The 26850-nt window shown below is 46.3% G+C and overlaps 1 protein-coding gene across 2 annotated transcripts in view; it reads left to right on the top strand.

Annotated features, from left to right (window-relative positions):
- MAP2K5 (mitogen-activated protein kinase kinase 5) overlaps window positions 1-26563 on the top strand; it is a 111210-nt gene extending 84647 nt beyond the window's left edge. For both annotated transcript variants that reach the window (XM_052671879.1, XM_052671880.1), the window contains 3 exons: window positions 6139-6200; window positions 8696-8741; window positions 26036-26563. In XM_052671879.1, the coding sequence (XP_052527839.1) occupies window positions 6139-6200; window positions 8696-8741; window positions 26036-26140 (213 nt within the window). In that variant the 3' untranslated portion in view covers window positions 26141-26563. The remainder of the gene's footprint in view (window positions 1-6138; window positions 6201-8695; window positions 8742-26035) is intronic.
- The last annotated feature ends 287 nt before the right edge of the window (window positions 26564-26850 follow it).

The raw sequence follows: 26850 nt of genomic DNA, 5'->3' as shown, positions 1-26850 counted from the left end.
TGCATTTGGCTGTTGTTATAAATGAAGCTGAAACCTTGAAAGGCTCAGGAAGAAACAAACCTTTGTATTTTTTCTTTGGGAATTTTTGTCTTAGATTCTCGTGTGTTGATTCAAATGCATGGACAGCTGTATTTAACCCTGAAAATGTCTTGGGTTTTTGAAGATTTCTGTGCAGGTTTGAGAAGACACGTGTGTGCTTGTGTGCGCAGCCCCAAGAATGTGCCCTGGTTTGGGGGTATCCTCTTATTGAGGCAAAATCTGTGACCTTACTAGTGTTTGAGATTCAGGGACTTACATAGGAGCAAGGTAAAACCACAGGTAGGAATTGCTGAATAATTACCTTTAGACCAACCTGAGCAAGAACCTTCCCAAGAGGGCAAGCTCATTTAATGGTTCCTAAAACTCAATCTTGTGGATGTCAATGGTCATGCTTGATTATTTGCAGCAGTGTTTTATGAAAAAGCAATAAAAATGCATTGGGAGTGTACAGAGGAAAAAGGGAACAATAAATGGTTTTAGTTTTTCAATTGGGTCCCTTCGGTGTGAGCAGGTAGAGGCTGCGTTTCATGCTGCTGTGCCTTAGCTATTTGAAATGTGCATATGTGTGTGTATCTACCCAAAACACTGCTGTGCTCTGCTGGCTTATGATCGACAAGAGACCAGCAAGGAGAAGAAAAAATTCTTATGTTTGTTTTAGAGAGAAAGCAATTACAGTTACGGTTAAAGGATTAACCTGTTTTCCAGCTACCTGTACACGATCTGCACGGCCCTTTGGAGAGCCTCACTAACAAGTGCAGGGCTTGGCGAGGGGTGGGGAACGTCATGTTGGACACTCTAGATTATTCCTAATGTTAATTACACTCTTCAGCTTCCTTCCTTGGCCTCTAAAAAGCATCCCACAGCGGCAAATGCTGCCAAAGAGCTCCAGGTGCTTACTGGCTTCCCGCCGCAAGCGCCCACGTGGGTCCCGTGTGGGTGTAGGTTATGTGGACGCCGTGTTGTCTTTGGTTGGGAGCAGGTAGTGCTGCTGGGAGAACAGCGGGCTGTCCCACGGGGTGAGGTGTGGGAGGCAGGCAGAGGGGTTTGCTGGATAAAACACTGGCCTCTCGACCTTGGTTCCAGTCCAGCCCGAGATCTGGAAATAAATGAGTTCACTGCTGACACTTCAATCCCAGCAGACGGAACTTCACACCGAAATGCCCCCGCGTGTCATTTGTCACATTTGGCACCTGCTACTGAGGAAAGAGCAAGAAGCGACCTGGCGCGGAGATGTAATCATCTTTCACCTTCCTGCCAGGGGTGGGAGCGTAATGGGGACGATCCAGAAATTCTTTCAAGTCGGGGCCTCTGAGCCACCTCCAGACATCATTGCTTTTGCACACTCGTTACTTGCAAGGGCTCACCTGCCATTAGGCTTCTGCGGGGCTTTTGAAGTAGATTGGCTAAAAGTCAGCGATGGGATTTTGTTTAGGAGTGCTTTGAAGGGAAGTTGACCTTGAAGGAGTGAATCTGAACGTGTGTGATATTGTGATTTGCTGCTCTCGTTGGAACGGCTCCGTAACTGCAGTGCATGTATTACACCTAATTGCAACTGGCAGCATTTCAGGTGCAGCTAAAACTTAAGTTTGTCTGAAAATAAGTCACTTTTTGGCCAGAAAGTAAACAGCAGCTATAGGTGTATTGCTCAAAAGCTTTGGTGAAAACTAGAGCACACAGATACTCTTCAGTGCCAGGGATTGGAGTAGGCTGAAGTGATGAGCCAAAAATGCTTGGTAAAGCGCACACATTATTTATTAAATACTGCCATTTCAGCATCAGCGGGCGAGTTGCAGAATAGGAGTATCTGCCCAGAGGAGATGATAATTTCAGAGGCAGGGTGTGCTGGGAAGCCCAGAGGACAGAGTAACTGAAGTTTGGTTTGCTCGGCTCTGCTAACTTCCCTCTTGTGGCCATCGAGCCATAGGACCATGGCATTTCCTTCTGCACAAGCCTGCACGCTGCCGAGAGAGTGCTGCAAAATAGCAGCTCTGGAGCTGTGGGAAACGGAAATTTTAACCCTTCAGAGAGAGGTGCTGAGCAGATGAGAAGGTAAAACCTACGTGTGCTGAGTGCACCAACCTCCGCCCAGAAGGTGCAGCTCAGCTCTGCTTGGGGACCTGTGATGGCAAGGAGCCCTAACGTATAACTGAGGGCTTTGCTGTCGTCCTTTGGAAGGTTTCAAGTAGAACTCTGTGTTTGCTGGTGTTCCTGTCATGGCGAAATGGGGGGCTTTTTCTTCCTTGGGAAAGGACGATGTGATGAATCTCCAGCTTTCAGTTGTTTTGAGAAAATGCCACTCCAGAAACGTTCTGTTTGGGAGAGATGTGTACAACACAGCCTGGTTTTAGTGTACTTGGTCAGTCAGAGATGAATTCCAAGTTCCATTGATGTGTTTCCAAGGCCAGTCAGCTGTGTCTGTTGAATTTGCTTCTTGGGTTTGTCCAGACAAACTTACAGGGAGGACAGAGAGGAGGAGAAGGAGCCTCATTTATGTTTCTTCCCATCATTTGTGAGTTTGTTGGACAGTATATTCCCTAAGCCTCAGCAGAATCTCTGCTGCTGCTGCTCTGCTTAATGGCAGCAAAAGAGATCAAGAGACATTTCAGATAAGAGATCTGAGGAGTAGATGGGGATGCAGGAGGTAATGCCATCAGTGCCTTCGGATGCCCTCTCTTTAAAGGGACTGTGCTGTGCTTCTTTCCATGCCTTTGCCTATATAACACAGCTTCCCCCTGCCATGGAAGTCAGTAAGGTCTATACCAGAGCACTGGCATTCTGAGAATTAAATATTAGGAGCCGTGTTTGAAGTTCAAAGCCCTCCCTCCTCCTGCTAGCTCTGATTTTCTGCTGCTGTGTTGTTTTCTTTATGCCTGAGCACCTTGCTGACAAGTGCTAATAATAAAATGCCAAGAGAGGGTCCAGTTGGAGTTACCACACATTAAACATTCTGAACTTGTCCTTTTGCTCATAGATTGTGCATAATTAATAATTAAACGGTTTCAGTTGTAATGGGTTGACCTCCTTGAACTGTTCATTATTCACAAGGCAAAGGCATCACTCAAACTTTTCCTGTTGCCCTCCATATGTGCACAGCACGGCTGGTTCTTATCACAAAGCAATTGCAGAGGCTTCTCCTGCAGCGGGTCCCATTGCAGAGATGCTTTTGGGACAGCAGCTGGCCTTGGGATCAAGCTGCTGGGGGAGGCAGGGTGAACGTTGTTCAGTGTGCAGGTGGGTAAAATAAGGCAGAGCATCGGAGTACAGCCGGAGCATTCCTCGTCGTTCCATCCAGTGTGACTGTATTGTGTCACACCGACGTGGCAGAGGCTGTAGTTTTGTTTTTATTTCCTCTTTTCCATCCCTTTCAGAGTCAGTCAGTTACAGGCTGGGGAACTTCAGGGTACATATAGGCTGTGCTGCTTCTGTGCAGTTTGGGATGTTTTTGCTCTGCACTTGGTGCATTGTGATTGCTCACGTCACACAGGCAGCAATAGGAGCACTTTCATTGAAATAACTCTAAGTACAAAATACTGTTAACTTTCTGCTACTCAAATGTTCTACAGTGGAACCATGGCAGAAATAGAAGTGTCTCTATTGCTGGTTTCTGTGGCTGGCTGTCAACTGAAGGGGCCATTTCTGTTACTGAGGTCATTTAAAAATGAAACACTGGAGGCAGCTCTCCAGCATCTGCCTTTGGAAGCAGCTGAGGTCCATCCATGCTTTTCTGGTTCAGCTAAAAGCAGAGCTTCCTTCTCTCATCTTATCCATGCTGTAAAGTAAGGATTGGCTCTTATTTACCCGAGTGAAATTACCTATTTCTACTGATCTGTTTGCCTTCAGACATGCTTCCTAGTGAGCATTTTTTGAGATTACTGTACTGTTCCCAAAGAGTAGCAATTTGTCCTGCAAATGACTGACAAATATGCAGGACGTCCAACCTAAAATCTCTGGCAGACTGCATTAAAGCATCTCCTTTTCCTGCTGGGATCCAGTCAGTGTTTATCCCACCCCTCACAGTCTGCACTTGAAAGAAGAGTGGCTTCAGAGCTCTCTATCGGCCTCTCCTTGTGAAGCTTCCCTCTATTGTGGTCCACCATCCCTTGGCAAAGGCAGAAATCTCCCACCCGCTGGCTGTGCAGTGCACTGTGCCCGCCCTGCTGCCCCAACATGTGCTGCTTTGCTCTCATTGCACCTGCAGCGTGGGACAGTTGGCTGGGTGCACCCAGACCCCAACAGTGGGCTCCAGTACTTTACCTTCCATTTTCACAGCAACCCTTTGCGCACACACAGCTCCTTTCCTGCTTTTGTGCTCTGACCCCATCCCACCTGGGAAGGAGGTGTTGGCCTTTGGCTGCGTGCTGGACAGGAGCAAACAATGGGAGAGCTCAACCTGCTGGGCTGCGGCCTTTGGTGCTCCAACACTTGGCTCTGTGCTTTCGGTATTAATAAGACTAATTTTCATGCGCAGCTCTTTGAAGTGGAGGAAGTTTAATTGCACTGTTTGTTTCCCTGCGTTCCTTCCGCTCTGCGGTGCAAACCAGCCCATATTGCTGTCATTTATAAGTTGGGAAACAATAACCTCTCCCTCGCCCGGCCTAAGTTCAAAGGGAATTTGGGCATGTTCTATCAAACGCTGCTCGTGGTTAATAGAACTCTGAAAATTGTCAAGCAATTTTGCCTTCTCCTTTTACTCTTCAGTTACTTTTGATTTAATTGTATTTTCCAGCAGTTTCCGATTGTTTGAATTGGAAACAAAGCCTTAATAAGAGTTCTAGTTAATTTTCTGTCTTGTAATTACCGATCTCATTTTTCTGATAATTGGCCACAGCAATTATATGTATATTTACTAATCACATAGGAGGCTCTGCAGTTGTGTCTATCTGCCACCATTGATAATGGCACACACATTGCAGAGGTGCTTTTATCATCTTCTTTTTTCCACTACATCAAAGCTATTTCCTCGCATTCTCAATAATGAATACATGCATGCATTTGACACAGTTGTGTGCTAGAGAAATTGTTTGGCTCCCACCAAATGCTGCACGCTCTGAGTTTCTTGCCTGCAGCGCTGGAAGGTTGTATGTAATGATATATTGCTCATCCAAATGGCCAAAGCACTCCAAAGCACAGTGAGATTAAAATAAGTCATTCCTTTGTTAATTTAAATAGGTGCATGTATCATACTTTGCGGGGTACTTTGTGTAGGGATGTCAGGGAGGAAAAAAGCCGCCGAAAGGTATTTTTAATAGCAAATGAGAATAGATGAGAATGGAGTCATTTGCAGCTGCCTGTTTTATGTGGCTCTCTTGTTCCAACTGTAGGTCTAATGAGATGACACTGTTAAAGTACTCTGCAGTGTAATTTCATTACATCCTGAGCTGTTACACTATAAACACAGTGGAGCTCTCTGTCATTCTTGGAAAAACTCCTAAATTCGTAAAGCCTGTCTTTGTAAATGGGGATGTTGTTTGTTCCCCGTTTGGGTGGAGATTTTTTTCCTTCTGCTCTTCATTTTATTTTCTCTCTTTTTATTCTTTTCACCCGAATGCCAGGTGCTGGTTTTCACCAGCCTGGTAAATTTTGCCCGTTTTCCCCCTAAAAATGATTTTGTTTAGAAAACATTTTAAAATCTGGAACAGCCTTCCTGCTAGGACAGCCTCTAAAATGAATAAGTGTAAATAAACATGAGTGTAAATAAATAGCGAAAGCAGTGAAAGAAACAAAGGTCAACACAAGAATAATTTCACAGCTCTTTGTTAATTACAAGACCATTTGTGTGTTACTTAAATAATCATTAATTTCTCATTTACACTTTCCCTACCTTCCTTTTTACCCTGTGGCTATCATTGTCCTTTTTTCACCTCCCCTCAGTGTCTTTCCACATGTTTTTACCCATTGTGTAATACTCATTAGTCGAAATTCAGTGTTTTTATAACACGTCCTCAGAAGAATCTGTACCTTTCTCTCTCCAATTCTCTGCGTGAAAAGGGAGCTTTGTCGCTTCCTTCCCCCCCCTCTCCCTTTTTGTCATCGCTGTTGTATTGCTCTCCTTCTAAAAAATGCTCTTCTGACGCTGTTCCTTGTTCCAATCCAACCCAGGAGTCGCCCGTCCTTCCAGCCGGGGAGTTCTCGGAGCCATTTGTACACTTCATCACTCAATGGTAAGCTCCGTTTGCAAACATGCCATGCCCTCGATGTAAATGATACATGCCATTAACTCCGCGGCTCGGCGAGACCTTATGGCTTTCCTTGCATCCGCTCCGAGAGGAGAGGGACTTGGGGGCCTTGGGCAGATGGGGCAGCAAAGCTAAGCAAACTGTTTAAATTATGTAAACGTTATTTACACAAAGGGTCGTAAAAGTACTTACGTGGGTTTTCCCTGTTTTAATAAACCCTGATGTGGGTGCAGAGCCGGCAGTGGGACTGAAGGATTCGTTTGGGGGAGAGGGGCCACGGAGTCCCGGATGTGTCATACCATAATTTAGGGCTTTTTGCAGTATTGCTGATAAAATCACCGCGGTGTTTGGAGAGACAGGCAGCCCTGATTAATTCCTTGGCTTCCCAGTAAGTAATTTTTACTGAGAGTCGTACTTTAAAATGCACTGTTGGGTGTATTTTCTTTCCTTCAAACCGGATTGTTCGTTGAGAAGCTTGGAAATGAGAGGAGAATGGGCAAGGAGGAATCTGTGGAATAAAGAACGCACCTCTCTGATGTGTGGGGTGACAGCAGGGTCTGAATGACCCTCAAGTCATTTAGTAGTGACCAGTGGCAGGAGGGTAAGAATTTTAAGGGTAAACTCTCCTAACAGAAACAAAGCAAAGGGAAATTTTATTTATTTTTTTCTACGTGGCAGAATGAACAAGCTCAAATTCTGCACAGGCACGGTGTGTGGGATGGGGGAGCATCCCTCGCAGTGAGCGCGCCCTGATGGGGTGCTCACCTAGATGTGGACGTGGCAGGGTGCCACCCAGGGCTGCGCAGATGGGGGGACTCCTCTCCTTTTGGGGTTCTCTCCACTGAAGCAGGCAGGCAGTGCCCTCAACTCCACGCACTCCTGCCCATCGGGTTTGTGGCACATTCAGATTGTCTGCTGCCCCAGGGATTCGTGTATTTGTACGTAGTGCGGGGCCGAGATGGGACGCCACAAACATGGCAGAAACCAAAAGCAGTCTGATTATCGGTTAATTAAAGTTCCTAAATAATTAAAGGTTGGATAACGTAGGCTTCCTTTTTCCAATAGTTTCAGCTTACAGGCAGAGCTCCGTGCGGAGGGCTCTGCAGCACCGCCGCTGTGCGTGGGGCTGTGCATTTTTAATTCCTTCCGAGGGTAATGACGGACTGCTTGGAAAAAAAACAGCCCTCGTTCAGGCAGGGGGAGGGATAACCCGTGTTCGAATTTCCACAGATGTCAAAGTGAAGCATAACTGATGGTGGCTAATAGCCTGCCTTTCCCCGGGGATGCGGCTACTTTGGGCTGTCAGATTAGAGCTGCTCCCAACCTGCGTCGGCGCCCGCTGTTACCTGCATTGTTCCAGTTATTTGTGGGGAATGTTTGGTGATTTCTTTATCTGTCGGGAGGGTAAATCATATCTGAACTCCTCCTAATTGCAACACAGTTCATCCAGGATTGCTGAGATAGTGTTCTATCGGCTGTACTGCAGGCAGCTCTTTTCAGAAGGGGGCATTACTGTTTAAAAATGCGCTATGCGAGAAAGAAATTACACTGTGGACTATTTAAGCAATCAATTTCTAATAAGTATTAGAGATGTCAAGTGAGCAGCACACAGGACTTGATGCCAGTTCCGCCATAAACACTGCTGCTTGGATGTAATCCAATTAGTCAGTAGGCAGCTCCTGATGGTCACCTCTGTGCCATGTTATTGTGTTCCTTCATGCAGCTAAGCACAGTTTTCAATAGCTAATTGCACCTGTTGCACAGAAAACTAGGACTATTTGGATGAGAAACATGATCTTATAAACAGCTTAATGCTGTGTAATGAACTATCACCCTGCAGTGTAATGGAAATGAATGGGAAAAAATTAAGGTAGAAACCCCGGGGTATTGTGTGTTCTCCTGAAGCTGCTCAGTGTTGGAGTTAAATTTCCCACCTGTTTGGATAATATGTTGTGCCGAGCTATGTAATAATCCCCAGCAAAACGAGAAGCATCTTCCTATGCCTTCTGAGCTGATTGGTTTGCAGTGATCTTCATATCCACACATGCTCATGGCTGCAAGCAGGGCAGGCCATGAAATAGAAGGGAAGCTGTTGTCACTGCATCTCTTGCCCGGGTAAGTAGGCACTTGGAGAAGGATATCAGTAGGTATGACACATTTCAGAACTGGTGAAAGGAACCTGTGCCTCTGTAGGGGACTTCAAAGACATGCAGAGAAAAGTTAAAAGTTGGGCAGCTGTCAGCAGAACACTCAGAGTGGAGAAATGCTGGCCACAAGGGATGGGTGGAGGGGGAGAGGTTGGGCCACATCTTGACCACCACTGGGAGCCGTGTCTTCTGTCAGCCTGTGATCAAGTTAAGAAATAGATGGAGATTCTGGGCACGGTCTGTCTGTGTTAAAAGAGGATGTCTTCAATACTAAAGCAAATGGAATAAATAAACATCTGTTTATATGTGAATGTTTTCTTTTGTGATATGTAGTATGAAAAAGCAACCTAAGGAAAGACCAGCACCTGAAGATTTAATGGTAAGTGAAATTTCAGAGCCTCTGGTATTACTTTTCTCTCAATGTTTCTAATTAATATATACATAAGTAGAGTTTTGGGGTTTTCTTGTTGGTTTACTGTTGCTTTTTTTTAATTATTATCATTAATTTTGGGGGGCTTGCGTTATTTTTTTGCATGTTTCAGCATGTACAAATATGAACTATTTTGGGCTTGTGAAGCAATTGCACAGTTACATAGAGCACACAAAAGGTGGAATTCTGATCCCAGTGCAGTTAATGGATATTTTGCTGTTCCCTTTGTTGTGGCCAAAGCTGCACTTGTGATTTGGGCAGTCGATACAGAACTTTCACAGGCAGCATCAATTTCCAGTCAGAACCATTTTGATGCTTGATACACCATTCTTTCAGTTTGTATGTCCAGGGATTACAGCTTGATGTAGGTCATGCCTTGTCATCATTTGCCAGCCTTAACCTTTCAAAATCTGAAGATTGAAAACTGGACATTTGGTCAAAGCAGCGTATTTTTAACGACGTGCAGGAGCTCCTGTTTTCACTCGTATTCATGTAAAATGGGATTAGATTGGCTACAGCAGGTTGAGTTAATAGGTAGCTTCGGTTTTCTCACAGAAGGGCTCTCAGCATTGGAATCTGAGCTCAGAGACCTCTTCCTTTTCTTGTGCCTGTCATTGTTTCAGGAAGGTGAGGACAGGTTGCCTGCTCCCAGGATGGCCTGCCATGGCTGTGCATTTGGTGCACAGAACTGTTATTGAGCTGCTAGAAAAATACAGAATATTTGCAGTAAATGCTGCTGGAGGTAGGAGTTGTAGCCTGCTCTGAATCGCATCAAATAGCTTTGATTTTTAAGGGTTTTGTTACTTTCTTCCTGTGCTGCATTTCCTGTCACTTGGAGATCGGCGTAAAGTCATCATCATTTATTTTCTCTGCATTGACTATGTGGAAATAATTTCAGCAGACTTCAGTGAGATACAGAGCGTGTTTGCATCATTTCCTTTCTTGTTTACATTCTACAATCTACAAGGAAAGATAAAAACCCAGTGTTTCTACTGCAGCCATTCTCTAGTTAAAGGCCAGTCTCCAGAGATGCCCTGGGGCAGGTAGTGCACGATCCAGGCTAGCCTCAATTTAGACCCTGGTTAATAAAGTGTTTAACTCTGGGTCTCATTTTAAGGATGTTAACTTCAATAGTTTTACCTTTGGAGTTCGGCACCCACTGTAACGCCTCAGCAGGATGAGGCCCTCAAGTTTCTCAGAGCCCCTCTGAGATGGTGATGTGCATCTCACATGGAAGGCTTCCGCTGCCTTATTTTGTCTTTTTTTTATTAACTTTTGATGGTTGGGAAATTCTTGCAGTTAGTCACATCTGAGAAAACTTGGAACAGGTTCTAGAAATGTAGACACATTTACCTTGTGCACTATTATGCTATGGCTGGATAGCTTAGCTATTAAAACAAGGGAATAGGGTTTCATAAAACCTATATCTCTTTGTAAATGTATGTTTCAGTGATGCAATAGGCCTGCCACTTATAAATAAAACATCTGCAGATCTCACATACCCCCATAAGTATATATGTATGTTTGTAAGCAATAACACCACTCCAGGGTGTAGAGTCATAAAAATGAGGCCAAAGGGTGAGTGCCTGCAGTACCAGGGAAGTGTGCAGATTTATCTTTACAACTACATGCCCTCGAGTGTGCTGGGCCCCTTTTAAGGAGGTGTTTTGTAAAATAATTTTAAAATTATAGCTGCTCAGAGAGAAAAAAAAAAAAAAAGAAAGAAAAAAAAAAAAGCCTTCCCACTTGTTAAACAAAATCTTTTGTTTAACACATTTTTTCCCTTATGATACTTCCTAGTCAATTATAAATGAACGTGCAGCAGCAAATGCTAAAGCTCAAGGCAGGCTGCTGCTGGAAGGAAGGAGTGACCTCGTCACTGCCTGCCGTGTGGCTGAGCCCCAGCAGCTGCTCTCAGTTCCCTCCTGCAGTGGGATGGGTTCCCAGGACATGGCATGCTCCTGCAGCAGGTTTGCTGGGAGCTCAGTGGTTGCTCTCCAGACAAATTCTTTGCATTCCTGCACTTAGCCAGCCTTGTCAAGGAGCACTTTATCTGTAATATCCATATGTAAGAATACATATGTTTTTCACACAATCGTAGGGGTTGGAAGGGACCTCCAGAGATCATCGAGTCCAAGTCCATTTTTGTATCTATCTACAGATATCTATAGCATTGTAGAATCATCGAGGCTGGAATAGACCTCTGTGATCATCTAACCTGACCCGTTGGCCCATCCCCACCAACAAAGCTACTGAACATGCATATTCACATGTTTGTATACATTTCCGTGCTTAGTTGGAAAACAAGGCCAAACCAAAAGCTGTTAAATACCCTCTGAATTCTTAAATTACTGACCAAAACAGCCTTTCTGTTTTCCCCTCTTCCGTTTCCTAAACTTCCCTTGTAATTCTGATGGATATCTCTGCGTTAACAAGCAGTGGGTAGAGTGATACAGATACTATCAGTGAAATTCTGGAGCTCTCAAGGTCAGCTTACCATTGATTTCAGTGAAAGCAGGATTTCACATTGTTCATTGTTTTGATTTAAAGGAAATGTACTGGCAAGGATGAAAGGTGTAACACATTATCATCGTTAGCTTCAGACAAAACAGCAGAGTGCAGATTTTGTCCCCTATGGACATTAACCGTACTGGAAGTCACTATTTTGTAACCAATTTAGTATAATTAAAGACTGGAAGCAAAATGAAGGGAGCAGAACATCAATCTTGTTCTGCTCTCCTGATAATCAGTGGATTGTTAAAGGCATTTTAAGAGCTGGCTCACAATACCTGGAGTGCCACATTGGTGACTCCAGCAAAGTCGTAGGGCTGCAGCAGGGATGCTTTTACCCTGCCTGTCATGTTAGGAAGGGCACTGTGCACATCTTCTTAGAAAACAGGGCCAAAGCCAAGGCTTTGTCAGCCTTCCTGGTACCATGGATATTCCTGTAGAAACAGACACCTGATTTCCACAACAGCTGACAGAAATCAACTTTCTGTATCTACACTTAGTCTCTCTTCCCCATCCACACAAAAAATGCCTAACACTGGTTTCTCTGTGTATATATATATAATCAGCAATTTAATTGTTTCACAGTATTTCCACTTCTTCTAGCAGACTTCTTCCACAGGAGTGCAAATGAGTGATTTCACCCAGCAGTTGGCAAGTGGTCCGTTCCAGAGGGGGAGTGATCTGTGTAATTCACAGGTGGTTCTTCTGAACCTTGTTCTTACTCTGTCTGCTCTTCTGTCTCTAATTTCTTCTTAAGAGGAAGGCACAGGGTCAATGGAACTTGCTTGTGTTGCAGTGCTGTGGAAGTCTGAGCAGCATCATAGCGTATTCCTGCCTTTCTTCTCTTGCTTTCCACCAAGAAAAGGAAGATCTCAACAATTCTTTTCCTTAAAGATTATTTTTTCCGTGAGCTTGCTGTTTGCATGTACACCACAGAGCTGTCTGGCTCTGCAGGCCAGGCTCCCAGGGTGCCTGCATTGAGGGCATGTGATGGGCAGCACAGGGAAGGCTCCATCTCCTTGTGCCGAGCGTATGGGTGGGCATCCACATGCTGGTGCAGCTCAGGAAGCCGTAGATCTGTCTGCATTTACAGTATTTTTCAGAAGCTTTCCATTCTAAGCTCTATTTAATGGAATCTATGCATAGTAAGTAATCAGGTCAGAGAGAAGCAACATCCCCTGTTTGAGATCAATCGCTGGCTAATACTTTATCTAGGCCACTTTATTATCTCATGCTGATTCCATTCCCATTCTCCTCCTCCTTTGTAGCGTGCACTTCAGCTGTGGTAAAAGTACGTATCGCATACATATTAAAAACATATACCCATTCTATCTGTATGTAAATGTGTGAGACACAGCTGGATATTGCAGGAGTTTGATTTACTAATAGTTATTATCTGTTCTTGCTGTTCAGAGGCAAAGAGAGTTTCAGAAAACAAGCTAGCGCAGAAATTGCCTTTATGATATCACTATCTGCTTTGGTAATTGTTTAAAATCTCTCCTTTAGCTGGAAACTTGGCCTTTCATTTTGCGGATTGTGTGTGCTTCTCAGAAAGCCAGCAGATTTGTAGACGCCTCTTGGTTTTTGTTAGTACAGCATTGAACTCTACCATGCTGCATCTGGCTGTATAAACGAAGGCGATTTGCTTAAAGAAATTGTATTTGAAATACCAGAAGTGAAGTCAATATAAAAGTCATTCCTTTATGCTTTCATGTGAATGCATAAAAGTACAGTTGTTAAGATGCTGTTTGGGTTTCTGAAGGGAAGTATTGGATGGGGAGAGGCTATGCTTTTGGCCAAGGATCAGCATCTACCCTGGATTCCTTTTGCACCAATCTTCTCATTCTTGTTTAGGTCTCCAAATCTGAATCACAGCTTCTAGCTTTTCTCCTTTTTAAAATTTAGATTGTCAGTGCTTCTTACGTCTGTGTTTTATCAACTCAGAATTGAGTGATAGGTTGCACCTCCTCTGTGTCAAAAAACCTATTGTGTTGAAAACTGGCTGGTTGGTTGGGTGGTCGGCTGGCTGGTTGGTTGGTTGGCTGATTGGTTGGTTGTCTGGGTGGTTGGGTGGTTGGTTGGTTGGGTGGTTGGTTGGTTGGGTGGTTGGTTGGTTGGGTGGTTGGTTGGTTGGTTGGGTGGTTGGTTAGTTGGGTGGTTTGTTGGCTGCGTGGTTGGTTGGTTGGTTGCTGCCTGGTGCAGTGCTAAAGTTCCCTGCCCCTGTGCCTTCAGCAATGCTTCTTTACATTTCAGGAGTGTCATTTAGGTCTTAGAAGCTACAGTAGGCATTTTTTCAGATAGTTATTTGTTTTTATATTTAAGCGTGTGGGTTTTTTTCTTAAACTTAAGGATATGTAGATTTTCAAAAATGGGTTCTGTCTGGGCGTTCCCTTATAAATAACAAATGTAGGAAATTGCAGATGAGAAGCTTTTAAGCAGCAATATTTTATGTGGTGATATTCACTAGGGTCTGGCCAGTAGCATTTCTTACCAGGTAGAGCTAAACTTGTGTGCTGCTTGTTGTGTTAGCCCATTGTTAGCAGCTGGTAGGAAATAGTTTGTGCTTTCAGCAAGCTAGTGAAAGATCAGCATAATCCTACCTGAATTTTCATGTAAGCCTTCAGAATAGAGCCAATAATATCCTTCCACTCATGTTTCCAATGGAAGGTTCTCCCCAGCAGCTAATTTGGCATTGCAGCGGTGGCATCACCGAGTAGCTGAGATTGCTGAACAGATTGAGGTTTTCATGACCTTAACTTCTGAGAGGGAGCAGAGGGCTCTCTGCACTTGGCTTTTCACAGAGGCATTTAGTAAATCTTTTGAAGACAGCTTACAGATAAATGTTTTCTGTCGCAGTCTGTCTGGATGTTTGTGCGTCATTGTTGGATCACACTGAGCCCAGAATTTTCACTCTTTGGCTGCTTGCAAGCATTTGTTTTCCTGAGCCAGTGCAGGATCACCTCTCAGAGGTGATTTGCCCAGAGAAGAATTGTCAGTTCTTGCACCTGTGATGGATAGCTTTGTTTGCAAACATTCAGACTCTCCTCTGTCGCAGTGATCCCAGTTCATTCACCCCATGACAAGGAGAAATTCTGACAGACACTGAAACACGTGCCAGATGGGAAGGAGAGGGCTCTTCTCTGATTTCCTAAGGAAACGAGCACATGGCCAGGTACTTCAGCAGCTGTAAACATGATTAATATTAAACTGCATCTTCAGTCGTTCAGTTTGGACACACGGTGGAAAGAAGTCCTGGATGAAATCCTGGCTATGCTGGAGTCAGCAGAGATTTTATATTGACTTCACTGATGGGATTTTGTGGGACTCAGGGTGTTCCTGTTACTGTGTTTTGTCATCCTCCTTGGTCAGCTTGAGCCGGAGGAAAAATAGATGTATTGTTTTGGTGGCTGCAGTGCTCAACCCATTCCCTTCTGCTGAAATAGAGGAAGGTGGGTTATGGACCTTCTGCTCTTTCTTTTTCCTTCTCTCTCCGCTGTTTCTGTCCTTAGGGATATGATTTGCTCTTCTTTGTCAGTTGAGAAATCAGCTATTGAAATGGAGAAATATGTTCTATCAGTGTCACTAAATCCAGCAATTACAGCAGACTAAGATAGTGACAAGGTTAACTTCTGAGCAATAGGGTTTTAAGGTGTTACATTCATTCTCTGTCTTCTGCAATCCCACTGCTCAACGTGCCACTGACTTTGTACAGAAAATGTGAAATTGTGACTTTCTCTTACTAACATGCCCTAAAGCTGCACAACAAAGTGGCGTTTTCCAGTGAGATGTGAAAAAGAGGACTTGAGCCGGCACGAAGAAGCATTGAAAGTGTAAGGAAACGGGACAAAAACAAATGGGCAGCAATTTTGAGTGATACAGCTCAGATGATAGTTAATATTTTTGGTGACTTGAGTCTCCTGGGCTTTGCAGCTTAATTTGAGCAAGTGTTTCATCTGGCACTTCTGGTGCTTCTGTAGTTCTCCAGACGCTCAGGCAAATATTTACATCTCACTCATCTTGGTAGCACAACTGCAAGTCTTTCAGTTAAATATCTGGAGACGTTGTGCTTTTATGTTACTGATACTTCTGTCTCTGTTCCCTTGCCTGCGTATTGGCTGGCCGAGGAGATCTTAGTGGTCCTTCCAGCCCTTACGATTCCACGATATTTATTAAAAATAAATAGATCTGTGAATACTTCCAAAGTGAAGCATATCTGTAACGCCAAGAGCACTGTCCTTTCCTTTTGTTCCCAATTCAGCACGGAATGTGCTGTAACGGGCAGTTCTGGAAACCTCCGTGCGGTATTTATTTGTGTAATAAGACTGGAATTTTCCATTGATTCGAAGCCACCGGATGAATTCAAATTGCTGGTGTTTGTATGGAGCCAGCAGCGGTGGGCTGCAGCACCTCAGGACTATCCTGCAGTATTAAATAAGAGCAGTAATTGCCTATGAATGAGGAGAGCACGGAGCAGGGGTGCAGACAGGGCTTCCTCTGACCTGTGCGCATTGTGCCACAAATCCCTTAATCAGATTTGTGCCGCTTGATTCTTGCATCCACAGAAATTCAGCTGGAGGATCAGGGCCTGAAGTAGTAAAAAATCAATTAATACGACTTTCTAATTTGTGCGCTTGACAAAAACGCATATAAATAGGGGACATTTTTCTACTGAAGAGGGCCGCACTGAAAGATTGTTAATTGGATTTTCATTGTGATTGACAGCCCTCGATTATGACAGTAACTTTATTTGGCTGGACTGTTAGAGCCCTCTTGTTGGGATTTCTTCCATCAAAGCTCTTTTTCATCCGCTGAATTCCCGGCGGAGCTGCGGTGGCTGTGAAAGAGCCTTTTAGCACCTTTGTTGCAGCCATCCCTGGTGATGATTGGGCCCAGCTGGTAGCGGAGAGGAAAATGTCCCTCTCACAAAGAGGTTGTGTCTCCCGTCCCCACAGCTTCGATAATTTTAAGAGCCCCAGAAACCTGTTGAGGATTAGAAGTAGCTTTAGATGTGAAATGAGTGTTAAGTATTAGTAATCGGGAGATTAGGGCCCCGGGGACAATGGGAGATAAACAACTGCAATTAAGGCAAATCTGCCAGAGTAAACAAAATTTAGCAGAAACAGATGCCCTAACCATTTTGGGGGATTGATTGGAGGGCACCGAGGAATCGATTTTTGTCTTGTTTACACTTCCAAACCCCTGTGATAAACCGGGAGGCTAAATATTTCATAGCGCCTGATTTTAGTTAATTTTTTTCCAGCTCCTCACAGTGGGTCTGCGCTCGTCTAACAGTGACCAGGCCTGAGTTTATTCTGCGTTCACAGGGAGCAGCTAATTGTCTATGAAGGGCCCCTGTGTTTAAATGGGCTTGACAGGAATTTAAATTTTGTTTCAATCAACCTCCGTGCTCGCAGCCTGCTCCAGTTTCTAATTTTTAAATTAAAGATGATTTTTGAAGCCGGGGCTGCCGCAGAGCAGGGATGCACAGCGTTATGGAGGCTGCAGCAGCAGAGCGCGACGGGCACGGCCCCAAAATGCACCCCGTCCCATCAGCATGGCTGCTCCTTCCTGCTCAGTGGGATGCACTGCCAGGGTGTGAGGAGGGGAAGGGTCCAGCAGGAAGACTGGAGCACAGTCATGGTGCTCTTGTGCTGGATTCGAAGGGATTTCTCCTCTTCCCAAGACGAGTGGTGACGGTGTGCTTTGTGCTCTCCGTGTTTTCTGTAGGGCTCCATGCATCTGTCTGCTCGTGGCTCTGTGGCTGTGACACAGCACAGCTCGATGCTATCTGTGTGCTTCAGCATTCAGCACTTGTTCTGTTTAATCTGTCAGCAAACGTTGGGATGTTTCTTTGCACGATGTTTGGTGTTCAGCCGTGTGATGGGATGCAACACTACGGGGTACTTCTGAAACCAACCTCATGGCATTTGCTACCCCAAGGTAGAAAACATTGAGGACGCTGTTTGAATTCTGTCCATCTCAGTAATTTTCTGTGTTGGCAGAAACCATTTCCTCAAAGCTCGTAGGAAGCATCTGTTTTTTTCCTTCCTTTTCTCCCTCTCTGGGAAATTTTTGTTGGAAGGAAATACTCCATCCTCAGTTTTCGGTGCTTGACTCTCTCTGGTCGGTGGTGTGCTTGCAGGGAGCCATGAGCTGCAGCACACTGCTCAGGAGGCATCTGCGTCAACGTGTGAGTTTGGTTCAGGTGTGCATTCTTGGTCTGAATTTCCAGATCTTTCTGAGCTGCCAACCACACTTTCATTCCCATCACGCACAGCTCTCAAAGCTAATGAATCGAATTGATTTCAAATGAAACCCAAGCGGAGGATGTGCTCCAGGCACGCACCTCGTGCTCTGGCTGCAGACGGGTGCTGCGTCCGCAGAGCAGACCAGAGCTGGTCAAAAGCAAAACCTCCTCCATCCCCAAAACCCTGCACCAACCATTTCACTCTGCAGATCAGCTTCTGCGGTTGACAGCTTGCTAATGTTGACATAGTCTATCAGCCTTGGGCCACTCTCTCTGTTCCTCTTCCACAGCTCTTCTTAACCTCAGCAACACTTGCAGAAGTGCTCTCCAATTATATTTTGGTTGCCTTTTTTTTGTTTTTTTAGGAGTCATCATGAAAAATACCTTTGCTGGGAGTGAGCTCGTTTTGTTAGCTGAGCACCACGACGCGTGCCAAGCACCGTTATCGGCTCCACAGCAAATAGCAAAAAAGCAGAACTGCTGTGGGAAGAATGATCTGCAGATGGGCGAATAGATTCCGCTGTGCCACAGCCAAAAGCGGGGCTCTGTGTGAATTTTAGGCCGGTAATGCACCGCAGTGAGAGTGTAGCACAAATCAGACCCACCCTGCACGCAGCGTGGAGGAGCTGAGTTGCATGCAGTCAGGTCTGTGCTACAGATGTCGAATGAGTTGCACCGCTTGTTGCTGACCTGAGCTGCAGAACAAATGCTCTCTCGACTCTGAGTCTGGACACGGGGGTCGGGTTTATGGGGACTGCCTGGAGGGCTACGGCCGATGCCCAGAGCCTCAGAGGAAGGTGGAAAAAAGAGCTTTGATCATCATGGAGGATGTGCATTACTGTCTGACAATGGAAATTCAGATGTGCTGCTGTGTGGGCAGCTCCTCTGTAGGTACAGGTTTTCAGGCTTAAGTGAGGCTGGTCTTCCTGTGGTACCTGATACGTTTTCTATCACTATCTTAAGTATCATTGGAGGGATGAAACCATTACAGCGCTAATCTAGACAGCCGTGGTTCTGCCATTGACCTAGGCTAATCTGCCTTTGCAATTTCAAGAAGTATGTTTGACTCCTCTGAAAGTAACCTTAAATTGTAGTCTTGTAAGAATTCCAGAGCTGTATCCTTCACTCCTTCTCCTAATGAGGTTATGACCAAATGCTCATTATAATTGCTTTAGACTCCTTTTAATTTTCAAGCTTATTAATCATAAGAAGAGTTATTTAAAATTGCATAAATTAATCTTAGATTAAAAGCCCATCAAAGCCTCGAAACAATTAAGAATAAGTAGGATTTCCCTGGGGCAGCAAGTTTTATTTTAATAGTGTAGTCAGGTGGATATCAGAACATTGAAGTATGGTAGTGATTAATGTATGCAAAATTTAAATGAGAGTTTTTAAATGGCAAATCTAAATCACATATTGACCTAACTGTAGGCTTTAACTGCACTGTCTGTCATATATTTAAACTGTTTAGTAATCAGCATTTTAATTACAGTGTATGTTCGGGAGGCCATGCAACAAACAGAACTCAGCACTCTGACACTTTTAGCAGGCAGAGGCTGTGCTGCAACTGCTCAGCATAAGGGATGAGGAAAAAGCTTCGAGGAGATCACAGTACCTTATTCTGCTTACAGGCGTTTCTTGTCCCTGCTTCACTTGCGCCCATAAAATACCATGGACTGATGCAGCTGACCCTCTTTGCTGTCCCTGTTCTCACAGGCAGAAGCTGCAGGTGGTGTCCCTGCAGCGTGGGAGATGTGGAGCAAACTTCATCTTCTGGGTGCTTCTGTTTGGTGACCCTTGAGTCTCTCTGTCACCCTGAGCTCTGCAGACCTGAGGACCTGTGTCTTTGGCTCCCACTGTGGGGGATTTCAGTCTTATGGCTTATGGAGGTGCTGGCGTTTTCATCGAATGCAGTGAGACTCCATCCTTGCCCTGAATAGTGGATGGAATGAGGGGAGAGAGATGGGCTGGTAGATGCTTAGTACAGCATCAAACATAGCCGTGCAAGTACATAAGAAGAGCTAAACTTGCTGTCGTTTGGCACCTGCAGTCCCATCACTGCAGGAGTAGCACAGGAGAGGCAAGGAGCTGTCATTTGTGGGGAACTGTGTCTACTAAAGAAAGGGTTGACCTTGCTGGAGCTTTGGGAAACTGGGACGTGCTTTCTGGACTCCCAGCCACTGCTTTCCCAAGCACCTGTCCTGTTCCCTAAGGGGTCACCCATCGTGGCCAGAACACTTGCTGACATTGCAGAAGTACAGCAAGGGGTGTAACGGATGGGATGGATCACAAATAGTGTCTTACAGGGTCTTTCCATCCATGCAATCATCCGTACATGTCAGCGAGAGTGTTTGAAGCCCTCTGATTTTTTTACCCTGCTCGAACCTTAGAGGTGAGCAATGGAGGGAAGGTGGCCGCACAGAGCAGCCCAGGGAGGGCTCTGACACCACTGTGCCTGAGAATTAACAATATTCTGGGAGTCGACGGCAGAGTATTGGCCTGAGGATTCCTCGCTGCTATTCCTGGCTGTGGGAGCAGAAATCGGCCTCGTGGAGAGCTAGCACAGATAATTAGAGCAGCGTCTAGTTTGGCTTGTCCTTGGGGGCAGAAGCTCTAGATGTGAAATCCTGCTCTGCTGGAGGAGGTGGCAGAGCAATGACATCCTGCGTGTGCTGAGGACAGCAGAGGTGGGAACACAGGTGGGGTGCTTTGTGTTACTCGAGTGCTTTGTCTCTCCATGTGTCCTGGGAAGGAGCTCCAGGGCTGAGGTTTGTGATGGTTGTTTTGGAGGTCTGACTTGTGTTCCCATTAAACACGTGAATGAGCAGAATTTCCTCTCGAGCACGTGCCCTCAGTTAATTACAAACAGCATACAAACAGTGGTAGCAATGGGAGAACGAGCTGGGCTGATAACTGTGGTGCGCTCTTTGCAGCCAAGGTCTTGTTTTCCAAACCTGCAGGGCTCACACTCCTTCAGACAGCCAGGGATGAGTTGTTCCTTGGATTTAGTGTTGCACTGGGGCAGTCTGACCATCCCAGCTGCCTTGGGAGCAGAAGCAGTGCCTTGTTTGGGTCATGTTTAACGGCGCTTTGTCAGGGATGGGAGGATGGCAGGAGGAGCAGAGATGTCCAGATTCCATTTTATTCTTAAAAGATGCCCCAGTTCTCATGCTTTTGCAGAAAAAATCTCTGTGTTGAGGCATCTGATGCACCGCAGAGACACCCAGTGCTGCAAGGCAGTGCCATGCTGTTCCTAATATTGCCTAATAAACTGCTGCATTGTCTTCTCCCTCCCCCTTACAAAATGGCATCGGAGTCGCATGTTAAGCGGAGAGTGAGCTTCCCTTAAAGCAGCCTGTAGCCATCAGTAATATTTATTTTCTCTATTTGTTTTAAGCCTGTGAAGACTGTGGTTTCCTCCATACTGTCCTGATGGAGCCCTGACCAGCAAGCGTGCAGTGCCCCTAGCCCTAATGTGCCATTAATGATAGGTTAATGTACAGTATAATGTTTTTTGGACTATGGGTTCATTACACTTCTGAGTGCAAGGTCCTTCTGCAGAGCGCCCAAGGTCCCATTGCATTATATCATGCAATAAAAATACCCTTTTCATATCACACGCTAATAAACTGTATTTGAAATGCTGTCTAAGGGCACTGCCATCGTCTTGATAGTCCGTGTCTGCAACAGTTGGGGTCTTTTTATTATGGTTTTTGTGTGTGTGTGTGATGCCCAATTCAGTTTTTTAAAGGAGATGAGTAATTTGTCGGTGCTTCTTTGTAATAAATGGGGCACAGTCCTTTCACTTCATAGTCCTTGGGGGAGGAGGGGGCCTTTAAAAGAGAGCGCTGGGAGGATTGTGCTGTGTGCTTTGTGCTTGTGAAGAGCTCCGGGATGGCTGGAGAGCCATGGTGGTGTGCCCATCCCTGTGCCACCCCTGTGCCATGCAAGCACGTCATGTAGCAGAGGAGCCCCTCTGTGGGAGTGCAAAGTGTGGCTGAAACCACGGAACTTTTCCCCTTGAATAATGGCCGTTTAATTGACTGGGCTAAATGATTGATGGTGCGTGGGCAATGGGTTGGAATTACCAGGGCTGTGTGCTCGGGGGGGCACTGCCCTCTTAATTTCATGTCAGATATTTAAATCCTTTCTCTCCCCCTCTGCACAGCGCTTCCCTTGGAAAGAGTTAACCTGTCTGGTGGGACACTGCAGTGCAGGGAACGTACCCTTTATCAAAGGAACGAGATGAGACAAGTTCATTTAAAAAGCCTGGTTTGTCATTGTTTATCTAATTTTCAGCGTTGACACACAAAATTAAGTGGGCTGACACTCACTGCAGCCCCGTCCTGCCTGACCTTTCCTGCTCCTCTGCTTCCCCTCCTGCAGCAGTGGCTGCATGCCGTGCCAGACCCCAGCCGGGGGTGGGGATGGCATTCTGGGGGCTTTTCAGTGTGTTTTCTGCTGCCTGGGCCTCCTGGCTGTGCTGGTTGCCACGTGGGTTCAGTGCTGAGGGTTTATAGAATCATAGAATGAGTTGGGAGAGAGACTTCAAAGATCATCTCGTTCCAACCACCCTGCTGCAAATGGGCGTTTGTGCAAAGTATGGGGAGAAGACTGAACACAAGCACAGTATGCCAATAAAAATGTGCCAATAATTTCAGGTTGGATATTAGGAAAAATGTGTTCTCAGAAAGAGCAGTGCTGCACAGCACAGCTGCCCGGGGGGTGGTGGGTCCCTAACCCAGGGGGTGCTCCAGAACCATCCGTGGAGATGTGGCACTTGGGGACGTGGTCAGTGGGCTTGGATTGGGTTTGTCTTCCCAGAGGTCTTTTCCAACCTCAGTGATTCTGTGATTCAATGAAACTTTGCCACAAGTGGGCCTAGGGCTGGTCTGATGGGCTCATGCCTTGTCCACAGTTGTGTACTGCTCTTTGTGTGCGTTTGTTGCAGGTGTGATGCAGCAGCAAGGTGCTGCTGAGCGAGGCCAGGTATCAGGAGCAGCGCTGACTTGAGGCTGTGCATGGACCTGGTGCACCCTCCTCGTTGTCACTGCCTGACCTGAGCACACTGGGGGCTGCCCACCAGTACAGGTCCTACTAGCACTGTAGTCTGAGGAAATTCCTCTCTGGAGCAGTGGAAAACAAGAGAAGCCCAAGCAGTGGTTTCAAGTTAAACTTCTTTCTAGGAAGAAAAGTGTGTAAAATGTGGGGTTTTCCATGGAGTAACCCCACAAAACAAAGCAGAGGGTGTGAGCAACATGGCTCACTGACATCTTAAACACCTCGTAGCCTGCATTCTTCCCCTGCGTGTTGCAAGTAGCTGAACTGCATGGATATTCCAGGCGTGAGATGCCTTCCTCTGCAGGGAGCCTCTCCATCGTAAAGGAGATTCATGGGAGAAGCGGACTGTCTTTAATAGCTTTGTTTTAATTGCCCCAATGCATCTGCTCTTCCTTGTCTGTGGGCTCCGTTGTTTCTCCCTAGTTCTCACTGGTGTCCTTGGCTGCTTTTTTGTTGAAGAAGCCAGACGGGTACCTCTAGGCTGTGTTGCTTAGAATAAGCCTTCACTTTAATGTGCACTTTTGCACCCACCATACCGCGGTGCTGTGCACAACACACTCACACCGATTCTTTCAGCACTCAGTGAGGCAGCAGAAGCCGTGTATTCCCTTTTTTCCGTGTGCTGGGGGAGGTCCTGCAGCTTTGTGGAGGTCACACTGGAAAGTACATGGAATATCTGCAGGATCCTGTCCCTGGGGTGCAGGCTGTGCTCCTTCCAAACGGTTTCCATGGGTAGAATCAAGGAATATTTCAAGCAACAGCAATATTTCACACTGCGTTTGTTTACTAAACCCATAGGGCGTGTGCAGGAAGGGATGAAGAATAAGTTGTGGCCTTTCTGTAGCATTGTTCCTGATGTTAGACATTCAAGACCAAAGCTAAAGATTTCTGATAGCCAGGTGTTGGGAAGGAAGAGACGTTGTCCATATGCTCAGTGCCGCGAGCATCTGTGTGCTCAAATGCATCATTTTAAGCTCATCCATCTTCTGCTGTAGCATCGAGCTGGCTGCTGCCATCGTCAGACTCTCAGATGGGCTGTGGTACCCCTGGGAGTGCTCCTCGGTGGCCATTTCCCAAGCAGAGCTCACGTGTGTCCACGTGGGTGCAAAATTCAGAGCTCTGACGAATGTGAAGTTGTTCTCTGCAGCCCAGAACGGCTGAAAGGAAGCGATCTGCTTCCCCAGAGATAAATATAAAACAGAAAAAAAGATTGAAGGCTGGGGGGAGAAAATATCCATTTCTGCAGCAGTTACAAAGAGCAAATTTAGAAAGATCGATCACAGTGGCAGAGAGCGATGCTCGGTTCCAGAGGCCTGAGATAAAGGTCGGGGCTGGTGGCTTGAGCCTGGTGGGAAGCACTGACAATCTGAGCAGGGAGAGCGAGTTCCTGGAGCTGACTTTGCTTTGGGAAGCTCTTGCGTCTCCATGTTTGTTCTGTGCATCATGGTGGGAATGAGTTCCTGAAGGTGAAGGAAGCAACTGGCTCCCAGCAGTGGCTGAGTTCACCTTTATGTGTTGGTTGGCAAAGTCTTGCCTCTTACTGTGTTATTTCTCCATCCGCACATGGAAGAGCCCCATTTGTACCACTGGGATGGTACAGAAGAGGTTGTGATGTGAGAATAAAGACCAAGTGACCGCCAGCCCTGCTTGTCGAGGGATTGCACAGAGCAATCGTGTGTCCTTCTGCAAGGCAGTGAGCCCTGCAGCACCTCTGCTAACCCAGGCAGCTCTGGACCTGGACCCCATAGGACTGAGATGGATTTGTGCTGAGCTCTGCTGTGCGTGCGTGGAGGTCACCCTGCCTTGTGCATCGCCCCTTCTGTGCATTGCCCATTCCTCGCACTGCCTTTGCCCAAAGCCCATGGAAGGGCATCATGGATGCAGCCATCCCAGAGGGTCGAAGCATCTCGCACTTGCTCCCTCCTGCGTGTAGATCGTGACGTGTTTTATCCCTGCAGCTCCTCTGTTCCCTGGCCCTGGCCTGCAGAGTGTTTCATTGCTTTGAGCTGGCGCTGTGAGGATTTATGGTGCTGTGTTCAGCCCGGTGCTGCCTCGTGGCTCCGCTCGGTGCCATCCTGCCATGCTGACCCCCCAGTGCGCCCAACGCCGCTGTGCCAGCACTGCATCACTGTCCCCGAGGGTCCCCACATCAACACTGGTTACTTTCAGGCGCTGTTTGCAAGAGCTGTGAAGTTTAGGGTTGCAAAAACCGAGCTGCTTTTGAGTGATTTGGAGGAGAGGTTTTCATCATCTGTGATGGTTTCTCCTGGCGATTGCTTTCTTTCAGCCATTTATGTAATTGCGGTACTTGGTTTCCTGTGGATTTTTATACTTCATTTGAGATTCATCCGAAGATGGCATGTTCCCATCTCTAGGAATGGGGCCAGATTGAGCTGCCTAAGCTGGCTGCTGAAACTGCACGCTGTATTCCTGTTCTGATTTTCTGAGGTGTCTCAGCCAGTAACAGCCCTACGATTCCATGGGGCAGCGTGTTGTACAGCCATCCCTCTTTCCATCATACATGAGTGCCCACAGTGGCTTCTCACGAAGGCCTGTTGGGGTTGTGCATAGGTGAGATTTCAGTTTCATTGTCAAGTGATGGCTCCAAAGGCCACACACAGCTCACGTCCTGCTGCAGCTGCAACGTAACGCTTGGAGGGACGTGGCACTTTCTGTGTGACTCACACAACCCTAAGAGTGAGGGTGCACACAGGGCAGGGTGTGGGGTTTGTACTGACTCAAATCAAGGGTGCAAATATATGTGTACAAGGTTATTGCTACGAGTGTGTGTTCATGGTGGCATGATTCAGGCTATGCCCCTAGATAGGGGAAGCATTTTGGAGTGTGACCCAGTTGGACAATTTCCTTTAGGATTGGGCTGGATTACTGCTGGGTTGCGTTGCGTTAGGTTGGATTGGATTGGATTGGATTGGATTGGATTGGATTGGATTGGATTGGATTGGATTGGATTGGATTGGATTGGGTTAGGTTGGATGATGTTAGATTGGGTTGGGTTATGTTGGGTTATGTTGGATTGGGTTGGGTTTGGTTGAGTTAGTTTGGGTTCGGTTGGGTTGGTTGGGTCAGTTTGGGTGGGGTTGGGTTGGGTTATGTTGTGTTGTGTTGTGATGTTACTTGCACAAAGGGGCCATTAAAGGGAGAAAATTAAGAGATTGTGGACCTTTAAAACCTATGGGTCAGTGACCTCAGTGAAGAGTTAGGAGTCCTCCAGCCTCCTCTTTTGTATATCAGTGATGAACATGGACAATATGCATCCAGCTGAAAGCCCACTGATTGCAATCCCACTTTCATTGCAACCGCAGAATTTTCCAGTGTATTTTTTCTAAAACAGGAATGAGATCAGCTCTCTCAGGGTCTCTCTCTCTCTGTGTCTGTTGGCTAACCCTTCCTGTCCCGTTTGCAGGGCCACCCGTTCATCGTGCAGTACAACGACGGCCATGCAGAGGTGGTTTCCATGTGGGTGTGCAGGACGTTGGAGGAGCGGCGCTCGGCGCAGGGCGCACCGTGAGCTGCTGGGTCGTGGGACAGAGCTTTGGGCTCCCCCCATCCGGGTCATATTGTGCTAAAAAGCAACACAATCTTTTGGGATGTTGGTTGTTGCCTTCCTCCCTCCCGCGCAGACACGTTAAGGAATTCCCTTCACACGTTTCTCTCGTTTAATGTCCTCAAATTAATCTTCAGTTAAACTGTACACAGCCTTAAAGCGAGTATTTTATATCTCTATTTTTTTTTTTTTTTTTTTGTTATTGAATGTATTGTATATTTCATGGCTCCAGAGTATTTTTGAACTTAGTTTTGCTATTGTATGGCTGACCAGCAGGCTGTTCCGAGGGCTGGAGGAGGAGCCGTTGGCTGTCTGGGGAGTGTGGACATCCACAAAACACCTGTTTGAAATGGGTTTGGTATTTTTAAGGACAAAAAAAAAACAGAAGAAGAAGAAGAAGAGGAAGGGAGAGTGTGGAGTTGCTGGTCCTGGGAAGAGGCCATCACCCTGCTGCAATACGAGCATTGCAAGGGCATCGGCCGTGGTGTCCTTGGATGGCAGGTGCTGCAGTGCTGCATCCCATTGCGGGGGCAGAGCTGTGCTGAGGGACGGTGCTGCGTGCCCTCAGGCTGTGGTTTCACTGATAGTCACAGTTAGTGGCTCATCTCCCGGTGGCTGGGAGCACACAGCAGCCCCCGGCACGCGACAGCAGCGCCACTGCTGTGGGGCACGGT

This window comes from Tympanuchus pallidicinctus, unplaced genomic scaffold (assembly GCF_026119805.1).
Source record: "Tympanuchus pallidicinctus isolate F22 unplaced genomic scaffold, pur_lepc_1.0 scaffold12, whole genome shotgun sequence".
Taxonomy (NCBI): Eukaryota; Metazoa; Chordata; class Aves; order Galliformes; family Phasianidae; genus Tympanuchus; species Tympanuchus pallidicinctus.
The sequence above is the reverse complement of the archived record's forward strand: the minus strand, read 5'-3'. Positions and strand labels throughout refer to the sequence as shown.